General features: G+C 46.2%; 1 protein-coding gene across 2 annotated transcripts in view; it reads left to right on the top strand.

Moving 5' to 3' along the window:
• LOC144592563 (phosphatidylserine synthase 1-like) overlaps positions 1 to 19778 on the top strand; it is a 39784-nt gene that overhangs the window by 974 nt on the left and 19032 nt on the right. The window contains exons 2-7 of one of the 2 annotated variants that reach the window (XM_078397150.1): positions 536 to 627; positions 757 to 801; positions 5416 to 5540; positions 9934 to 10092; positions 15880 to 16031; positions 17285 to 17426. In XM_078397150.1, coding sequence (XP_078253276.1) covers positions 536 to 627; positions 757 to 801; positions 5416 to 5540; positions 9934 to 10092; positions 15880 to 16031; positions 17285 to 17426 — 715 coding nt within the window. The remainder of the gene's footprint in view (positions 1 to 535; positions 628 to 756; positions 802 to 5415; positions 5541 to 9933; positions 10093 to 15879; positions 16032 to 17284; positions 17427 to 19778) is intronic. The other variant, XM_078397152.1, reaches the window with a different exon arrangement.

Raw genomic sequence — 19778 nt, 5'->3', positions numbered from 1 at the left:
CTATTACCCACCCCTACCTCCCTCTCCTACACCCCCCTCCCCTACACCCCCTCCCCTACAACCCCCCCTCCCCTACACCCCCCCTCCCCTACACACCTCCCTCCCCTACACCCCCCCCTCCCCTACACCCCCCCCTCCCCTACACCCCCCCCTCCCCTACAGCCCCCCTAGCGCCCCTCCCCCTAGCTCCCTTCCCCTACCCCCCTTCCCCTATTACCCACCCCTACCTCCCTCCCTCCCCTATTACCCACCCCTACCTCCCTCCCCTAAACCCCCCTCCCCTGCACCCCCAACCCCTACACCCCCCCAACCCCCCCTTTCTCCTCCCCCATCTCTTATTTAGTTGGAGACAAGGACTAAGCGAGGGAGGATTTCATTAGTTAGAGGCTGGCAACTAAATAAAATATTTCCACGTTGTCCCCAAATGCCGTCCCCTCCCCCCTCCTTTAATATTAATGTTTGAGTTTCTGCGATGTTGACGGATTGCAAAGTGTGTGGCCGGGCGTTTTCTACCCTAATGTGTGTCGTTGTCTAGGGATGATTCCACTCTAGAAGACAATATATGGAGGGGCATGCTCTCTGTGGTGTTCTTTTTTCTAATTGTAAGTGTTTTGACATTTCCTAATGGTAAGTTGTTGACAGTTATTATTGGGAATTGTGATTAAATCACATTTCTTGCTTTATAATTTTCACATTCTTCATTGTTTCCCCCCCCCCTCATCTATACGACCCAATGGCGTTATTTTCATTTTTCAGGTCCTTTCACCCGACCGCATCCAGCGATATGGAGGATGGTTTTTGGTAAGACCAATTTGTTTGTTGTATCTATGTTACTATAGCAAAGGTATAACAAAGGTAGCAATAGCATAGTATATGTTACTATACAATGTTATCTATGTTTGTTGTATCTATGTTACTATAGCAAAGGTAGACACAAAATGCAGGAGTAACTCAGCGGGTCAGGCAGCATCTCAGGAGAGAAGGAATGAGTGACGTTTTGGGTCGAGACCCTTCTTCAGGCACTTCGTCTCGACCCGAAACGTCGCCCATTCCTTCTCTCCAGAGATGCTGCCTGACCCGCTGAGTTACTCCAGCATTTTGTGTCTACCTTCGATTTAAACCAGCATCTGCAGTTTTTTTCCTGCATGTACTGCTATAGCATTTGATCCTTCTTTATTCCTTTCACACTACAATTGTTTTTCCCTTCTGCATCGTCCCAAATATTGGCCTTTGTTTAGTTTAGAGATACAGCGTAGAAACAGGCCCTTCGTCCCCCCCTGCCCCAGTAACTGTGCCGACCAGCGATCACCCCACACACTAACACTATCCTCCACACTAGGGACAGTTTACAATTTTACCAGGCCATTTAACCTACAAACTTGCACGTCCTTCCATTGTGAGAAGAAACGGAAAATGCACAAACTCCAGTCTCCCTGCAACCGCTGGTGTTCCAGAGAAAGCAATCCAAATCTGTCCAACCTCTCTCTGTTGCAGCTATTACCTCCTAATCCTGACATTTCCACTGGTGGGAGAGTCTAGGACCAGAAGCCATAGCTTCAGACTAAAAGGACGTTCCTTTAGGAAGGAGATGAGGAATTTCTTTCGTCAGATGGTGGTGAATCTGTGGAGTTCATTGCCACAGAAGGCTGTGGAGGCCAAGTCGATAGATATTTTTAAGGCAGAGATAGATAGATTCTTGATTAGTACGGGTGTCAGGAGTTATGGGGAGAAGGCAGGAGAATGGGGTTGCGAGGGAAAGATAGATCGGCCATGATTAAATGGCAGAGTAGACTTGATGGGCCAAATGGCCTAATTCTCCTACAACTTATTACAGGAAAATAGCACGTTTCGTACTGTGTACATTGCAAAATTGTGTCATGGTGCTGGCTCAAGGCGTCTGCTGGGGGGGTGGGGGGGGGGCTGGATGGACACTGTGGAGCAGTTACCTGTAATACATGTCATAAAGCCAGACAGCATGGAAACACGCCCTGCAGTCGAACACATCCAAGCTGACCAAGGTGCTCTATCTAGACTTGTTCCATTTGCCTGTATTTGACCCAAATCCCCAAAAAAACCTTTCCTATCCTTGAACCTGTCCAAATGTCTTTTAAATGCCTGAAGAAGGGTCTCGACCCAAAACATCACTCATTCCTTCTCTCCAGTGTCTGAAGAAGGGTCTCGACCCCAAACGTCACCCATTCCTTCTCTCCAGAGATGCTGCCTGTCCCACTGAGTTACCCCAAAAATTTTTGTCTACCTTTTAAATGTTACTAGACGACCCATGAAACCGTTGGGTCCCGTTGGAATGGATGACGTTTCGGGTCGAGACTCTTCTTCAGACACTCTGGAGAGAAGGAATGAGTGATGTTTTGGGTCGAGACCGTTCCATACACCCACCACCCTTTGTGTAAAAAGGTTACCCCTCAGATTCCGATTAAATCTTTTTCCCCTTTAACTTAACCCTATGTCATAGAAACAGAAAAAAATAGGTGCAGGAGTCGGGCATTCGGCCCTTCGAGCCATCACCCCAATTCAATATGATCATGGCTGATCATCTAAAATCAATGCCCCATTCCTCCTTTCTCTTCGTATCCCTTGATTCCTTTAACCCTAAGATCTAAATCTATCTCTTGGAAACATCCAGTGAATTGGCCACCACTCCACTTGGTAATATATGTTTCTATAAGATTCCCTCTCATCCTTCTAAATTCCAGTGAATACAAGCCCAGTCGACCCATTCTTTAATCATATGTCAGAATTACCCTGGTGAACCTACGCTGTACTCCCTCAAAAGCAATAATGTCCTTCCTCAAACTAGGAGACCAAAATTGCACAATACTCCAAGTGTGGTCCCACCAAGGCCCTGTACAACTACAGTAGGACCTCCTTGCTCCTAAACTCAAATCCTCTCGCAATGAAGGCCAACATACCATTAGCTTTCTTCACTGCCTGCTGCACCAGCATGCTTATTTTCAGTGACTGATGTACAAGCACACCCAGGTCTCGTTGCACCTCCCCTTTTCCTAATCTGACACCATTCAGGTAATAATTTGCCTTCCTGTTCTTGCCACCAAAGTGGATAACCTCACATTTATCCACATTGTACTGTATCTGCCCACTCACCCAACCTATCCAAGTCACCCTGCAGCCTCATAGCATCCTCATCACAGCTCACACTGCCACCCAGCTTTGTGACATCTGCAAACTTGGAGATGTTACATTTCATTACCTTGTCAAAATTGCTATTGTAAATAACAGGGGTCCCAGCACTGAGCCTTGCGGCACCCCACTAGTCACTGCCTGCCATTCTGAAAAGGACCCGTTAATTCCTACTCTTTGCTTCCTGTCTGCCAACCAGTTCTCTATCCATGTCAATACCCTACCCCCAATACCATGTGCTCTAATTTTCCATACTAGTCTCTTGTGTGGGACGTTGTGAAAGGCTTTTTGAAAGTCCAGATACACCACATCCACTGGCTCTCCCTTATCCATTCTACTTGTTACATCCGCAAAAAATTCCAGAAGATTAGTGAAGCATGATTTCCCCTTCATAAATCCATGCAGACTTTGACAGATCCTGTCACTGCCTTCCAAATGCGCTGCTATAACATCTTTAATAATCGACTCCAGCATCTTCCCCACTACCGATGTCAGGCAAACTGGTCTATAATTCTCTCTCCCTCTCTTAAAAAGTGGAGTTATATTACCTACCCTCCAGTCCACAGGAACTAATCCAGAGTCTATGGAACATTGGAAAATGATCACCAATGCATCCACGATATCTCGGGCCACCTCCTTGAATACTCTGGGATGCAGATCATCAGACCCTGGGGATTTATCTGCCTTCAGTCCCAACAGTTTACCTAACACCATTTTCTGACTAATGTGATTCCCTTCAGTTCCTCCCTCCCACTAGATACTCGGTCCTCTAGTATTTCCGGGAGATTGTTTGTGTCTTCCTTAGTGAAGATAGAACCAAAGTACTTGTTTAACTGTTCTGCCATTTCCTTGTTTCCCATTATAAATTCACCTGTCTCTGATTGTAAGGGACCTACATTTATCTTCACTAATATTTTCCTCTTTACATATTTAAAGGAGCTTTTAGAGTTACTTTTTATATCCCCCAAAGCTTTCTTTCATGCTCTTTTTCCCCCCTCTTAATTAACCCCTTTGTCCCCTTCTGTTGTTCTAAACCTCTCCCAGTCCTCTGGTTCTTCTGGCCAATTTATATGCCTCTTCCTTGGCTTTAACACTATCCTTGACTTCCCTCGTCAGCCACGGTTGAGCCGCCTTCCCAGTTTTATTTTTTCGCCAGACAGGGATGAACAATATTTGGAGTTCATCCATGCGCTCTATAAATCTTTGCCATTGCATCTCCACTGTCAACCCTTTACGTATAATTTGCCAGTCTATCCTAGCCAATTCCAGTCTCATACCTTCAAAGTCTCCTTTATTCAAGTTCAGGACCCTCGTCCCTGAATTAACCGTGTCACTCTCCATCCTAATGCAGAATTCCACCATATTATGGTCACTGTTGCCCAAGGGGCCTTGCACAACACGATCGCTAACTAATCCTTCCTCATTAGTCAATGCCCAGTCTAGGATGGCCTGCCCTCTAGTCGGTTCCTCTACATATTGGTTTAAAAACACATCCCGTATACATTCCAGGAAATCCTCCTCCTCCTCCTCACACATGATAACTGTCCTCTGGTCCTCGATTCCCCTACTCTGGGCAATAGACTGTGCATCTACACGACCTATTCCTCTCATGATTTGATATACCACCATATAGTGGTGAGGCGGGGAAGACAATGAGGACCCAGCGTGGGGAGAACAGAGGAGGAGCCAGCGTGCTTTGTAACTTTGTCAGCGCCGTAGGTGGCCGCTATTTGTATACCTTGGGCATGCAAGCACAGAATCTCACTGTGCCTAGTCACACGTGACAATAAAGCATTCCATTCCAAGATCACCCCTCATCCTGCACAGGGAAGAACTCTGGTAGGTAAATCGAAGATAGACACAAAATACTGGAGTAACTCAGCGGGGGCAGGCAGCATCTCTGGAGAGAAGGAATGGGTGACTTCAGGTTCTTCAGACTGACCTGAAGAAGGGTCTCGACCCGAAACGTCGCCAATTCCGTCACCCCTCATCCTCCTGCACTCCAAGGAATAGAATCCCAGCCTGCTCAACCTCTCCCGGTAGCTCAGACCCTTGAGTCCTGGCAATACCTGGTACAAATCGTCTCTGTACCCTTTCCAGCTTGACAACGTCTTTCCTATAACACGGTGCTCAGAACTGAATATATAGAGTGTGTTTTTAAAATGAGCATTTGGAGACCCTTGTATTGGCATGCCTGACCTGAGGCTTGGGTGAAGGTGACGTTTACTCGATGTTTTATTTTGTATTATACTCCAGGTTTCAGCGTGTTATATTTTCTTTTCCTGGTCTTCCTGCTGTTCCTGAATTTTGAGCAAGTCAAATCGGTCATGTATTGGCTGGACCCTAATCTGCGCTATGCCACGCGTGAAGCAGATATCATGGTAGGTGTTTGTATGAAATGACTGAAGTCGCAGAGTCGGGCTGCACAGTTAACGTTTCCATAAGACTCCCCAACTTCTCCAGGTGCGCCGTACAAAAGCATTTTATCGGGACGCTTCACAGCACGGTTTGGGAGCCGCTCCATCCAAGACCGCGAGAAATTGCAGGGAGTTGTGGACGCAGCCCAGACCAGCATGCGAACCAACCTCCCTTTACAAAGCCCGGCAGTCACAGGGAGAACGTGTGAACTCCGCACGGACAGCACCCGAGGCCGGGATGGAACCCGGGTCTCTGGCGCTGAGGCTGCAGCTCTACCAGCTGCGCCACCGTGCCACTCAGACGTAATCACAAAGAAGATATGCCAGCACCTCTGCTTTTTAGAAGTTTTAATAAGATTTGGTGTGTTAACCCACACCACCCTGGCCATGTTCCCATTTCATTCTTGGAAGGCTTAGGAAGTTCGGCATGTCCCCGACAACTCTCACCAACTTCTACAGATGCGCATTTTATCGGGATGCATCACAGCCTGGTTTGGGAACAGCTCCATCCAAGATCCGCAATAAATTGCAGAGAATTGCAGACCATCACACAAACCAACCTCCCTTCCATTGACTCCATTTATACCTCACGCCTGAGGTAGTACCGAGGTACAGTGAAAAGCTTTTGTTGCGTGCTAACCAGTCAGCGGATAGACAATATATGATTATAATCAAGCCATTTACAGTGCATAGATACATGATAAGGGAATAACGTTTAGTGCAAGGGAAAGCCAGCAAAGTCCGATAAAGGATAGTCCGAGGGTCACCAATGAGGTAGATAGTAGTTCAGCACTGCTCTCTGGTTGTGGTAGGATTTCGATTTTTTAGATTTTAGATTTAGAGATACAGCGCTAAAAACAGGCCCACCGAGTCCGCGCCGCCCAGCGATCCCCGCACATTAACACTATCCTACACACACTAGGGACAATTTTTACATTTACCCAGTCAATTAACCTACATACCTGTAGGATGGTTCAGTTGCCTGATAACAGTTGGGAAGAAACTGTCCCTGAATCTGGAGGTGTGCGTTTTCACACTTCTGTACCTTTTGCCTGATGGGAGAGGGGAGAAGAGGGAGTGGCCGGGGTGCAACTCGTCCTTGATTATGTTGCTGGACGAGACGAATATTCATACCGCAGGGTGGAAAAACATCTGGACATTTCACTCAGTCAATCAAAACGTCAGTGAAGAGGGAGCCCCAGCATGGGACACTCAGTAAATGCCTCCCTCCACAACAGACTGACGCCCTGAATGGCCACATATCACTTGCCAGACATTCGTCCTCCCCACCCCCACTAAAATCAGCCTGAAGAAGGTTCCCGACCCGAAACGCCATCTATTTATCTCCTTTGCAGATGCTATCTGACCCGCTGAGTTCCTTCTGCGCTTTGTGTTTTGTAAGTTCATGCGTTCTAGGAGCCATTCGGCCCATCGTCTACTCCGCCATTCAATCATGGCTGATCTATCTTTCCCTCTCAACCCCATTCTCCTGCCTTCTCCCCTGACACCCTTCCTAATCGAGAATCTGTCAGTCTCCGCCTTAAAAATATCCATTGATTTGGCTTCCACAGCCGTCTGTGGCAATGAATTCCACAGATTCGCCACCCTCTGGCTAAAGTAATTCTTTCTCGTCTCCTTTCTAAAGGTATGTTTTTTTAATTCTGAGGCTGTGCCCTCTGGCCCTAGACTCTCCCACTGGTGGAAGCATCCTCTCCACAACCACTCTATCCAGGCCTTCACTATTCGGTACGTTTCAATGAGGTCCCCCCTCCTCCTTCTTAACTCCAGCGAGTGCACAACCCAGAGAGTTGTGAATCTGTGGAATTCTCTGCCACAGAAGGCAGTGGAGGCCAATTCACTGGATGTTTTCAAGAGATTATTCATTTAAGTGTAACGTCAAGAAATGGCTTATTGAGAATCAACAATGTCAACACTGATGTTAGTTTTATCCAACTTGAACGTGACTTTTAAAACTTAAACTTAAAAAATAGTACTCCAGCGGGTTAATATATGATGAGCATTTGACGGCACTGAGCCTGGAGTTTAGAAGGATGATTGTAATCATGTACAGCCTTGCTGACTGGACAGCACGCAACAATAAAAGCTTTTCACGTACCTCGGTACAAGTGACAATAACTAAACTACTAGTCATGTTTCCTTGCTTTGCATTGAACCGTGAATAATCTTTGTAAACATCAGGTGTGCCTCGGCCTCTCTAGATGCAAACTTCAATCCTCCAGTGATCGTTGTAATACTCCAAGCATGAGCAGAGACAATATTGTTTTGCAGTATTTAAAATCCATGGCACATTAGAAAATTGGAAAATAGATGCAGGAGTAGGCCATTCCACCCTTTGAGCCAGCACCACCATTCAATATGATCATGGCTGATCATCCACAATCAGTACCCCCGTTCATGCTTTCTCCCCTTGATCCCGTTAGCTATTTAAAAAAATAATTATTTAATAATTTATTTGAAAAAGGGGCAATGTACATTAATTGACATTTAAGCAAATGTACATGTACTTGAGTTAGCCGAGAGGCTAGTTTTCATCGACAGTCCCTTAGCTTGATGTTGTTAGGCATCCTAGAAAAGAAATACAATACAACATGTACAATAGTTAAAAACATAGTACATTACCATACAAAGCAATATTGTTAATTATAATGAGCAGAAAAAACCCAAATAGCAGATGTAAAAATACAGGGTGAGTACAGTCTTAATTTAAAGTTTACATTTTTTAAGTTTAAGTTTTAAAAGTCACGTTCAAGTTGGATACTTAAATGAATAATCTCTTGAAAACATCCAGTGAATTGGCAGAGAATTCCACAGATTCACAAATCTCTGGGTGAAAAGGCTTTTCCTCATCTCAGTCCTGAATGGCCTACCCCTTATTCTTAATCGGTGACCCCTGGTTCTGAACTCCCCAAACATCGGGAACATTTTTCCTGCATTTGGCGTGTCCAATCCCAAGATTTTTATATGTTTCTATAAGATCACCTCTCATCCTTCTAAATTCCAGTGAATAAGACTGGGAATATAAATTACACATTGCAAAGAACTCCCTTTGCATTACACATGTTTAGTCAGAGGGTGGTGAATCTGTGGAACTCATTGCCACAGAAGACGAGGCCAAGTCAATGGATTTTTTTTAAAGCCAGAGAAAGATAATTTCTTGATTAGTATGTGTGTCAGGAGTTATGGGGAGAAGGGAGGAGAATGGGGTTAGGAGGGGAAGATAGATCAGCCATGACTAAATGGCGGAGTAGACTTGAGGGCTGAATGGCCTAAATTCTGCTCCTATCACTTTTGAACATGAACTTGTATTACAGTTTAGTTTATTGTCACGTGTACCGAGGTACAGTGAAAAGCTTTTGGTGCTTGTTAACAAGTCAACGGAAAGACAATACATGATTACAACCGAGCCATCCACAATGTTTAGATACATGATAAGGGAATAACGTTTAGTGCAAGGTAATGCTAGCAAAGTCCGATCAAAGATAGTCCATGGGGTCACCAAGGAGGTAGATGGTATTTCAGGACTGCTCTCTGGTTGTGTGGTAGGATGGTTCAGTTGTCTGATGACAGCGGGGAAGTAATGTGACGAGGTGTGTGCTTTCACACCTTTTGCTTGATGGGAGAGGGGAGAAGAGGGAGTGGCCAGGGTGTGACTGGTCCTTGATAATGCTGCTGTCCTTGCCGAAGCAGCGTGAGGTGTAAGGAGTCGATGGGGGGGAGGTTGGTTTGTGTGATGGTCTGGGCTGCGTCCACAATTCGCTACATTTTCCTGTGGTCTTGGATGGAGCCGTTCTCAAACCATGCTAGTCATGGCTATCAATCCTCCATATAGATGGATGAATTCAGTGTTTTGGAGAACTGTTCTTTCTTTTACTGATCTACTCATTATTAGTTAAAACAAAAAAGCACTTTAATGTCATAAATCTCCTGGGGCGCAACAGGGGTGTAGTGGTAGAGTTGCTGCCTTATAGCGCCAGAGACCTGCGTTCGATCCTGACCACAGGTGCTGTCTGTACAGAGTCTGTACGTTCTCCTTGTGACTGCGTGGGTTTTCTCCGGGTGCTCTGATTTCCTCCCACACACCAAAGATGTACAGGTTTGTAGATTCAATGACTTTGGTAAAACTTGTAAATTGTCCCTAGTGCATAGGATAATGCTGGTGGGCCCGGACTCGGTGGGCCGAAGTGCCTGTTTCCACGCTATATTCCTAAAGTCTGAAGTCCTATATTAGAACTGTTGAAAGAATGCTGAAAAAACTAATTGCTTTGGCTGATCTCGTAGCCGGGCTGACTTCAGATACAAAACTATTTTGCTTGTGTGTGTGTTTTGTCTTTGACAGGAATATGCAGTGAACTGTCACGACATAACTTGGGAAAGGATTCTCAGCCATTTTGACATCTTTGCCTTTGGACACTTCTGGGGCTGGGCGATGAAAGCCTTGCTTATACGCAGCTATGGCCTGTGCTGGACGATCAGCATCACCTGGGAGTTGACAGAGGTACGGCCTTAACAAATGTAGACCAAGTTTTACTCCTCAACATGTGCGGCTCTCTTGGCACAGTGATTTAATATCCAAATGTCAGGAAGTGTTGGAAGGAACTGCAGATGCTGGTTTAAATCGAAGATGAGAAAGTGTAAGGTGCGGAAACGAGACACTCCCTGTTCCTTGATCTCCATTCCCTTTGTCCTGTTTTCACACCATATGCTTCCTTATCTGTGTATCTCCCTCTCCCCTGACATCAGTCTGAAGAAGGGTCTCGACCCGAAACGTCACCCATTCCTTCTCTCCAGAGATGCTGCCTGACCCGCTGAGATACTCCAGCATTTTGTGTCTACCTTCGATTGAAACCGGCATCTGCAGTTCTTTCTTACACATTTAGACGGGTACATGGATAGGGCAGTTTGAGAAGAATATGGGCCACACGCAGGTGGGACTAGTGTAGATGAGGCATGATGGTCAGAGTGGGCAAGTTGGGCCAAAGGGCCTGTTTCCACACTGTATCACTCTATGACATTACCCTGATCTCATCTGCTGATACATGATCAACATTCCTCTAACTCTTACTCCTTAACTCTGCTTCTTCCAAAAAAGTTTATCTTCGTGTCATAGAGTCATACAGAACGGAAAGAGGCCCATTGATTAACATATGATAAGCGTTTGATGGCTCTGGGCCTGTACTCGTTAGAGTTTAGGATGAAGGGGTACCACATTGAAACTTACCGAATAGTAAAAGGACTGGATGTGGGAGAGTCTAAGACCAGAGGTCATAGCCTCAGAATTAAAGGACGTTCCTTTAGGAAGGAGATGAGGAGGAGTTTCTTTTGTCAGGGTGGTGAATTCTGTGGAATTCTTTGCCGCAGAAGGCTGTGGAGGCCGTCAGTGGATATTATTGAGGCAGAGATAGATAGATTCTTGATTAGTACGGGTGTCATGGGATATGGGGAGAAGGCAGGAGAATGGGATGAGGGGGGAGAGATAGATCAGCCATGATAGAATGGAGTAGACATGATGGCCTGAATAGCCTAATTCTATCACTTATGACCCAACTCCTCCATGCCGACCAAGATGCCCCATCTAAGCTAATCCCATTTGCCTATGTTTGGCCCATATCTTTCTAAACCTTTCCTATCCATGTACATGCGCAAATATCTTTTAAATTCTATTATAGCACCTGTCTCAACTACCTCCTCTGGCAGCTTGTTCCATGGACCCACATCCCTCTGATAGGAAAAAGTTGCCCCTCGGTTAAATCTTGCCCCTCTTGTGCTTTGATTCTTGATTCCCCTACCTTTAACACTATCCGATTTCTTGTTGAAACAGGCCCTTCGGCCCACCGAGTCCGCACCGACCAGCGATCCCCGCACACTAACACTATCCCACACACACTGGGGACAATTTATAATTTTACCGAAGCCAATTAACCTACAAACCTATACGTCATTGGAGTGTGGGCGGAAACCTGAGCACCCAGAGAAAACCCACGGGGTCACAGGGAGAACGTACAAACTCCGTACAGACAGCACCCGTCATCGGGATCAAACGTGGGTCTCTGGCGCCGTGTGGCAGCAGCTCTACCGCTGCGCCATAGTTAGATTTGACAAAACTGAGATTCCCCTTGCAATTATCTAATGATGCCTAATCTAGAGAGTTTTAATAATATCTCTCTGGCAAAACTTCTGAAACCTAGGAGCAATCAGACCATGGAAGCAATAACAATTTATGCATCAGTTAAAATATAATATTTAATATGTGCAAAGAAATAGGAAATTGGTACACGTTCAAAATTGTTTCAAGTTTTCAAAGCACCATGAATTGGCCTTCATCTTCATGCAACATTTCCAAATTCCCATGTTATGGCGCCCAACCCAGGCGACTATTTGCGTGCGTGCCACAGAAGCAGATCTACAATCCCACATTACAATCGCTCCGCACTCTTACATCTACTTCTACAACAACGTTTCTTATGTTATTCCCTTGTCATGTATCCCTACACTCTGAACGGCTCGATTGTAATCATGTGTTGTCTTTCCGCTGACTGGTTAGCACGCAACAAAAGCTTTTCACTGTACCCCGGTACACGTGACATTAAACTAAACTGAACTAGATTGAAAGATTGCTTGAAAGATACAGCATGGAAACAGGCCCTTTGTCCCACTGGGTCCACGCTGACCAGCGATCGATCATCCATTCACTCCATGTCTATGTTATACCACTTTCACTTTCGCTCCCTACACACTAGGGGCAATTTAGTGACCAATTAACCTACAGACCTTGTGTAGAAACAAAGAATTGTACATGCTTGCGCTCACATTAGACAATAGGTGCAGGAGGAGGCCATTCGGCCCTTCGAGCCAGCACCGCCATTCAATGTGATCATGGCTGATCATTCTCAATCAGTACCCCGTTCCTGCCTTCTCCCCGTATCCCCTGACTCCGCTACCCTTAAGAGCTCTATCTAGCTCTCTCTTGAATGCATTCAGAGAATTGGCCTCCACTGCCTTCTGAGGCAGAGAATTCCACAGATTTACAACTCTCTGACTGAAAAAGTTTTTCCTCATCTCAGTTCTAAATGGCCTACCCCTTATTCTTAAACTGTGGCCCCTTGTTCTGGACTCCCCCAACATTGGGAACGTGTTTCCTGCCTCTAACGTGTCCAACCCCTTAATAATCTTATATGTTTCGATAAGATCCCCTCTCATCCTTCTAAATTCCAGTGTATACAAGCCTAGTCGCTCCAGTCTTTCAACATATGACAGTCCCGCCATTCCGGGAATTAACCTAGTAAACCTATGCTGCATGCCCTCGTTATTTTTGTTTATGCTTTGTTTAGTTTAATTTAGAGATTAAACCAGCATCTGCGGTTCCTTCCTACACATTAAAGGCTGTAGATAGACACAAAATGCTGGAGTAACTCAGCGGGACAGGCAGCATCTCTGGAGAGAAGGAATGGGGTGTTGCGTCTATCTTCGGTTTAAACCAGCATCTGCGGTTCCTTCCTACACATCAAAGCCTGTGGCTGCCGTCGCCTCCATCCCCCAAACCAGGACGAAGAAAGGACACAGAGTGCTGGAGTAACTCAGCGGGTCAGGCAGCATCTCTGGAGAAAAAGGACGGGTGAGGTTTCGGTTCTGGACCCTAAGGAATTTCTTTTGTCAGGGTGGTGAATCTGTGGAATTCTTTGCCACAGAAGGCTGTGGAGGCCACAAGTCAGTGGATATTTTGACGGCAGAGAGAGATAGATTCTTGATTCTTGATAGAGTCTGTCCCTTTTCTCCAGAGATGCTGCCTGGCCCACTGAGTTACTCCAGCACTTTCTGCCTAACTCACCTATAAAGCTTAGTCCAGCTTGCTGTTTTACATCTTTTGCCTTAGTTACTGCTTGGAGGCATGTGAAGTAAGCGAAGCTTTAGTGTAGACTCGCAAATGTTGAGTTTGGAAGTTAGTCAAAATAAACAGCTGCTGAGAAGTTGATACGGTGTGGGGGAGCCAAAAACTATTGGCTGGAGCACATTGTGACTTAGATTTGCAGGTTTAATTATTGCACATTGCTTCGAGAGCTTCAAGTTTGCATCGGTCGCAGTGAAGAATTCAGTTTTTCAATTGGTATCAGACGTTCTAATTGGAGCAGAATTAGGCCATTCACTTCTACTCCGCCATTCAATCGTGGCTGATCTATCTTTCCCTCTCAACCACATCCTCCTGCCTTCTCCCCATAACCCCATGACAATTGAGGAAGTAGCAGTGTTATTTTCATGCACATCAGTTTTCTCAAGCTGGTTCTCTACGTGCAGATAGCATCGCACAACTCTTGTTTGCCTGCATTGTTTCCATGCCTCAGCTGTGTCACAAGTACGTTTTCAGTGAGAGACAGAGAAAGCAAGCAATTCCCTGAAGGCACGCCTCCTCCAACCTCATCTGCTGTATCCACTGTTCCAGGTGCGCACTCCGTCCGGTATAGCGGCGAAACCAAGCACAGGCTCGGCAATCGTCTCACTGAACACCTCCGCTCAGTCCGCCGAGACCTACTTGATCTCCCAGTTGCTAAACACTTTAACTCCCCCTCCCATTCCCACACTGACCTTTCTGTCCTGGGCCTCCTCCACTGTCAGAGAGAAACCCAGTACAATTTGGAGGAACAGCACCTCATATACCCAGCAGTATGAATATTGACTTCAAGTAACCTTTGTTGTCGCGCTCTCTCCTTCCTTCCCTCATCCTAAGTTCTCCAACTAGTCTGACTGTCCTGATTAAATTTTATCTTTGTATGCTTCATTGTCACCTTCCCCTTGCTAGCAATGATCTTTAGTTTGGAGATACAGCGCGGAAACGGGCCCTTCGACCCACCGAGTCCGCGCCGAACAACGATCCCCGCACATTACATTAACACTATCCTGCACGATAGAGACAATTTACATTTATACCAAGCCAATTAACTTACAAACCTGCACGTCTTTGGAGTGTGGGAGGAAACCGGAGATCTCGGAGAAGGGAGAACGTACAAACTCCGTACAGACAGCGCCAGTAGTCAGGATTGAACACGGGTCTCTGGCGCTGTAAAGCAGTAGCTCTACTGCTATGCCACCGTGCCGCCCTATTCTACATTTTCCTTGAACTTCGTCCCCTTTGATGTCTCGTTTTCACATCTTACTCTCCATATCTGTGTCTTGCTCTCCCCTGACTCCGTCTGAAGAAGGGTCTCAACCCCAAACGTCACCGTCCCTTCTCTCCAGAGATGCTGCCGGTCCCGCCGAGTTACTCCAGCATTTTGTGTCTTATCTTCTGAATGCCTTCATGGCAGCTTTCACTCTATTCCAATTTGAATCTGTCAATATAAACGGGAGAGAACTTTTGCATACTTTTGCAAAACCCTTTGACTGTTGTGGAATTAAACCATGATCGTGCTGTTTTTCTAAATTCTTTACATGGTTCAATGGTACCTTATCGTCACGTGTACCTACGAACAGGGTGGTATGGTGGCGCTGCTGTAGAGTTGCTGCCTTCCAGTGCCAGAAATCAGTGTTCGATCCTGACTATGGGTGCTGTCTGTACGGTGTTTGTACGTTCTACCCATTACCTGGGTGGGTTTTCTCCGAGATCTCCGGTTTCCTCCCACATCCCAAAGACAAACAGATTTGAAATCAGTCTGAAGAAGGGTCTCGACCCGAAACGTCTCCCCTTCCTTCTCTCCTGAGATGCTGCCTGACCTGCTGAGTTACTCCAGCATTTTGTGAATAAATACCTTCGATTTGTACCAGCATCTGCAGTTATTTTCTTATACAGATTTGTAAGATAATTGGCTTGGTAAAATTGTAAATTGCCCCTAGTGAGTGTAGTAGGATAGTGTTAGTGTCATGAGGTCATAAGTGACAGGGGTAGAATTAGGCCATTTGGCCCATCAAGACATACAGGTTTGTAGGTTAATTGGCTTGGTAAATGTAAAAATTGTCCCTAGTGGGTATAGGATCGTGTTAATCGCTGGTCGGCACGGACCCGGTGGGCTGAAAGGGCCTGTTTCCGTGCTGTATCTCTAAAATAAACAAGTCTACTCTGCCATTCAATCGTGGCTGATCTATCTCTCCCTCCTAACCCCATTCTCCTGCCTCCTCCCCATAACCTCTGACACCCGTACTAATCAAGAATCTATCAATGTCAAAACATATCTCTCTGAGCGTACGGACCCGGTGGGCTTAAGGGCCTGTTTCCACGCTGTTTCTCTAAACTAAACTTCGGTGAAAATCTTCGTGGTAAGTGTATTCAATATTCCAACTTTTTGTTTTCTTTTAGCTGTTATTTATGCATCTGTTGCCGAACTTTGCGGAATGCTGGTGGGATCAGGTCATTCTTGACATCTTGCTGTGCAATGGTGGTGGCATCTGGCTGGGAATGGTGGTCTGTCGTTTTCTAGAGATGAGAACCTATCACTGGGGAAGTTTCAAGTATGTGTCCTTAAATTCTCTCTTTTATTTAACAAGACAATGTTTTTATGGCACCTGGAGTCACATAGCGCGTGGAAACAGGCCCTTCGGTCCGACTCGTCTGTGCCGACCAAAATGCCCCATGTGACCTAGTCCCAGTTGGTCAATATCGCTCTAAACCTTTGGTATCCATATACTCAATCATCGTCTGCTTTGATCTGTTTTTTCACTCCTTGCCCGTCCACATGTCTCTAGTCTCCCTCTCCCCTGACTGTCTGAAGAAGGGTCTCGACCCAAAACATCACCCATTCCTTCTCTCCAGAGATGCTGCCTGTCCCGCTGAGTTGCTCCAGCATTTTGTGCCTATCTTCGGTGTAAACCAGCATCTGCAGTGATTGTTCCTTCGTACATTCCGCTTTCTCATCCACTCCCAACACACCAGGGACAATTAACCTTCTTACCCGCACGTCTTTGGGATGTGGGAGGAAACGCACGCGATCATGGGAGAACGTGCAAACTCCACACACGCAGCACCCGAGGTCAGGTTCGAACCTGCGTCTCTGGTGCTCTGAGGCAGCAGCTCTTGTAGCACAGGGGGTCATGGCTTGATCCATGGTGCTCACGCCAGTCTTTTTATCGCTGCCCCTGCAGATTATCACATTTTATATCAATGGTTTTCAGTTTAGTTTATTGTCACGTGTACCGAGGTACAGTGAAAAGCTTTTGTTGCGTGCTATCCAGTCAGCAGAAAGACAACGCACGATTACAATCGAGCCACTTGCAGTGTATAGATACATGACAAGGGAATAACGTTTAGTGCAAGGTAAAGGCCGCAATTTTTATGCAGCAAATCTATGGGCAGCGGTAGAGTTGCTGCCTTACAGCGAATGCAGCGCCGGAGACTCAGGTTCGATCCCGACTACGGGTGCTGTCTGTGCGGAGTTGGTACGTTCTCCCCGTGACCTGCGTGGGTTTTCTCCGAGATCTTCGGTTTCCTCCCACACTCCAAAGACGTACAGGTTTGTAGGTTAATTGGCCTGGTGCATGTGTAAATTGTCCCTAGTGTGCGTAGGATAGTGTTAATATGCGTGGATCGCAGGTCGGCGTGGACCTGGTGGGTTGACGAGCCTGTTTCCATGCTGTGTCTCTAAACTAAACTAAACCATAAGATGCTATTTCGAATGATTTGGAGTTCTGGTGTATATTTTCTTTGAGGATTGCAGGAAATTCATCGTTCAAGTGTACATTCTCAGTAATAACCTGCTTTATTCCAGGGCCATTCACAGCACGAGTGGAAAGCTGAAGCGAGCAGTGTTGCAGTTTACTCCAGCCAGCTGGACATACGTCCGCTGGTTTGACCCCAAATCCTCCATTCAGAGAGTCGCTGGAATTTACCTGTTTCTAATTATCTGGCAGGTAAGTGTCTGAACAAGGGTCTCGATCTGAAACGTCGCCCATTCCTTCTCCCTAGAGATGCTGCCTGTCCCGCTGAGTTACTCCAGCATTTTGTGTCTTATCTTCGGTGTATACCAGCATCTGCAGTTCCTTCCTATACAAACCTAACTGCAGATAGTTTCCTATGAGGTAGATGGGAGGTCAGGACCGGAGGTGTGCGTTTTCACACTTCTATATCTCTTGCCTGATGGGAGAGGGGAGACGAGGGAGTGACCGGGGTGAGACCGATCCTTGATTATGCTGCTGGCCTTGCCGAGGCAGCGCGAAGTTAGATGGAGTTAACGGAAGGGATTATGGGGAGGAAGGAACAACAGATGCTGGTTCACACCGAAGATGGAGACAAAATGCTGGAATAACTCTGTGGGTCAGGCAGCATCTCTGGAGACAAAGGATGAGTGATGTTTTGGGTCGAGACCCTTCACCAGACTGAGAGTCAAGGGAAAGGGAAACTAGTGGTATGAAAGGGGACAGCACAATCAGACCTGGCACCGATTACCAAGGAAAGGCGAAGCCCACAATGGTCCATTGTTGGCTGTGGAAGAGGTGAAAATAAAGGGATATATGGATGCGAACAGTGAAACCATTAGGACCACCGGGGTGGGGAGGGACGGAGAGAGAGGGAATGCAAGGGTTACTTGAAATTAGAGAAATCAATATTCGTGCTGTTGGGTTGTAAGCTGCCCAAGCGAAATATCAGGTGCTGTTCCTCCAATTTGCGTTGGGCCTCACTCTGACAATGGAGGAAGCCCCGGACAGAAAGGTCAGTGTGGGAACGGGAAGGAGAGTTGAAATGTTTGGCAACAGGTAGATCAATGGCTTCTTTATTGCCACGGTACACAGAGACTTTATTTTTGCATGCAGAACAGTGAGATTATTGTCATACAATACCCGTTTAATGCGTAACGCAAAGAAACTGCCCACTGAGTCTATATGCAAGAGTCGCCAGGTTTTGGCGGCATTACCGAATCCTAGCTGCAGCTGGTCATCAACGCCATTGCTATTGAGGGAGTGCAGCGTAGGTTCACCAGGTTAATTCCCGCCCGGGTTGGCGGGACTGACGTATAATGATGAGTCAGCTGGGCTTGTATTCGCTGGAATTTTGAAGGATGAGAGGGGATCATAGAAACATATACAATTCTTAAAGGATTGGACAGACTAGATGCAGGAAAAATGTTCCCGATGTTGGGGGAGTCCAGAGCCAGGGGTCACAGTTTAAGAATAAGGGGTAGGCCATTTAGGACTGAGATGAGGAAAAACATTTTCACCCAGAGAGTTGTGAATCTGTGGAATTCTTTGCCACAGAAGGCAGTGGAGGCCAATTCACTGGATGTTTTCAAGAGAGAGTTGGATTTACCTCTTAGGGCTAAATGAATCAAGGGATATTGGGAGAAAGCAGGAATGGGGTGCTGATTTTAAATGATCAGCCATGATCGTATTGAATGGTGGTGCTGGCTCAAAAGGCCGAATGGCCTACTCCTGCACCTATTTTCTATGTTTCTAAGCCTTGATAGACACAAAATGCAGCAGTAACTTAGCGGGACAGGCAGCGTTCTCTGTAAGGTCATAAGTGATAGGAGTAGAATTAGGCTATTCAGCCCATCAAGTCTACGCTGTCATTCAATCATGGATGATCTATGTCTCCCTCCGAACTCCATTCTCCTGCCTTCTCCCCATAACCCCTGACAGCTGTACTGTTCATGAAGGATAAATCAAGTAGAGAAGGAATTGGTGACCTTTCGGGTCGAGACCCTTCTTCAGACTGAAAGTCAGGAGAGAGGGAAACGAGAGATATGGAAGTGGACGAAGATCAAGAAAAATGTAGAATAGATCAATGTTGGCTGGGGGAAGGTGACGGCGAGGCATTACAAAGTCTTGACCTGAAACGTCACCCATTCCTTCCCTCTGGAGACGCTGCCTGGCCCGCTGAGTCACTTCAGCATTGTGTGTCTGTCGTCCAAATATAGCAGTGACTGGTTATGATATGAAACCAAATGTGAATCATGAATGAGTTAAGGAGGGGGCGTCTGAAAGCAAAGAGCATAACATCAGATGACAAGCAGTTGGGCAAAATTAATCTGACCATGAATACCCACGTTTGTGCAAGGAAATCATGAATTTGCAGAATCAACAGCAACGTACAGACATTAGATCTCTTGCGCTCACGTTAATTTTTTAATGCATTGTTTAGGGATTGAAACCAACATCTGCAGTACCTTCCTACACATCAAAGCCTGTAGATAGACACACAAAGCTGGAGTAACTCAGCGGGACAGGCAGCATCTCTGGAGAGAAGGAATGGGGTTTTGTGTCTTT

Source organism: Rhinoraja longicauda, chromosome 4, assembly GCF_053455715.1.
Source record: "Rhinoraja longicauda isolate Sanriku21f chromosome 4, sRhiLon1.1, whole genome shotgun sequence".
NCBI classification, from domain to species: Eukaryota; Metazoa; Chordata; class Chondrichthyes; order Rajiformes; family Arhynchobatidae; genus Rhinoraja; species Rhinoraja longicauda.
This window is presented reverse-complemented; position numbering and strand designations above follow the sequence as displayed.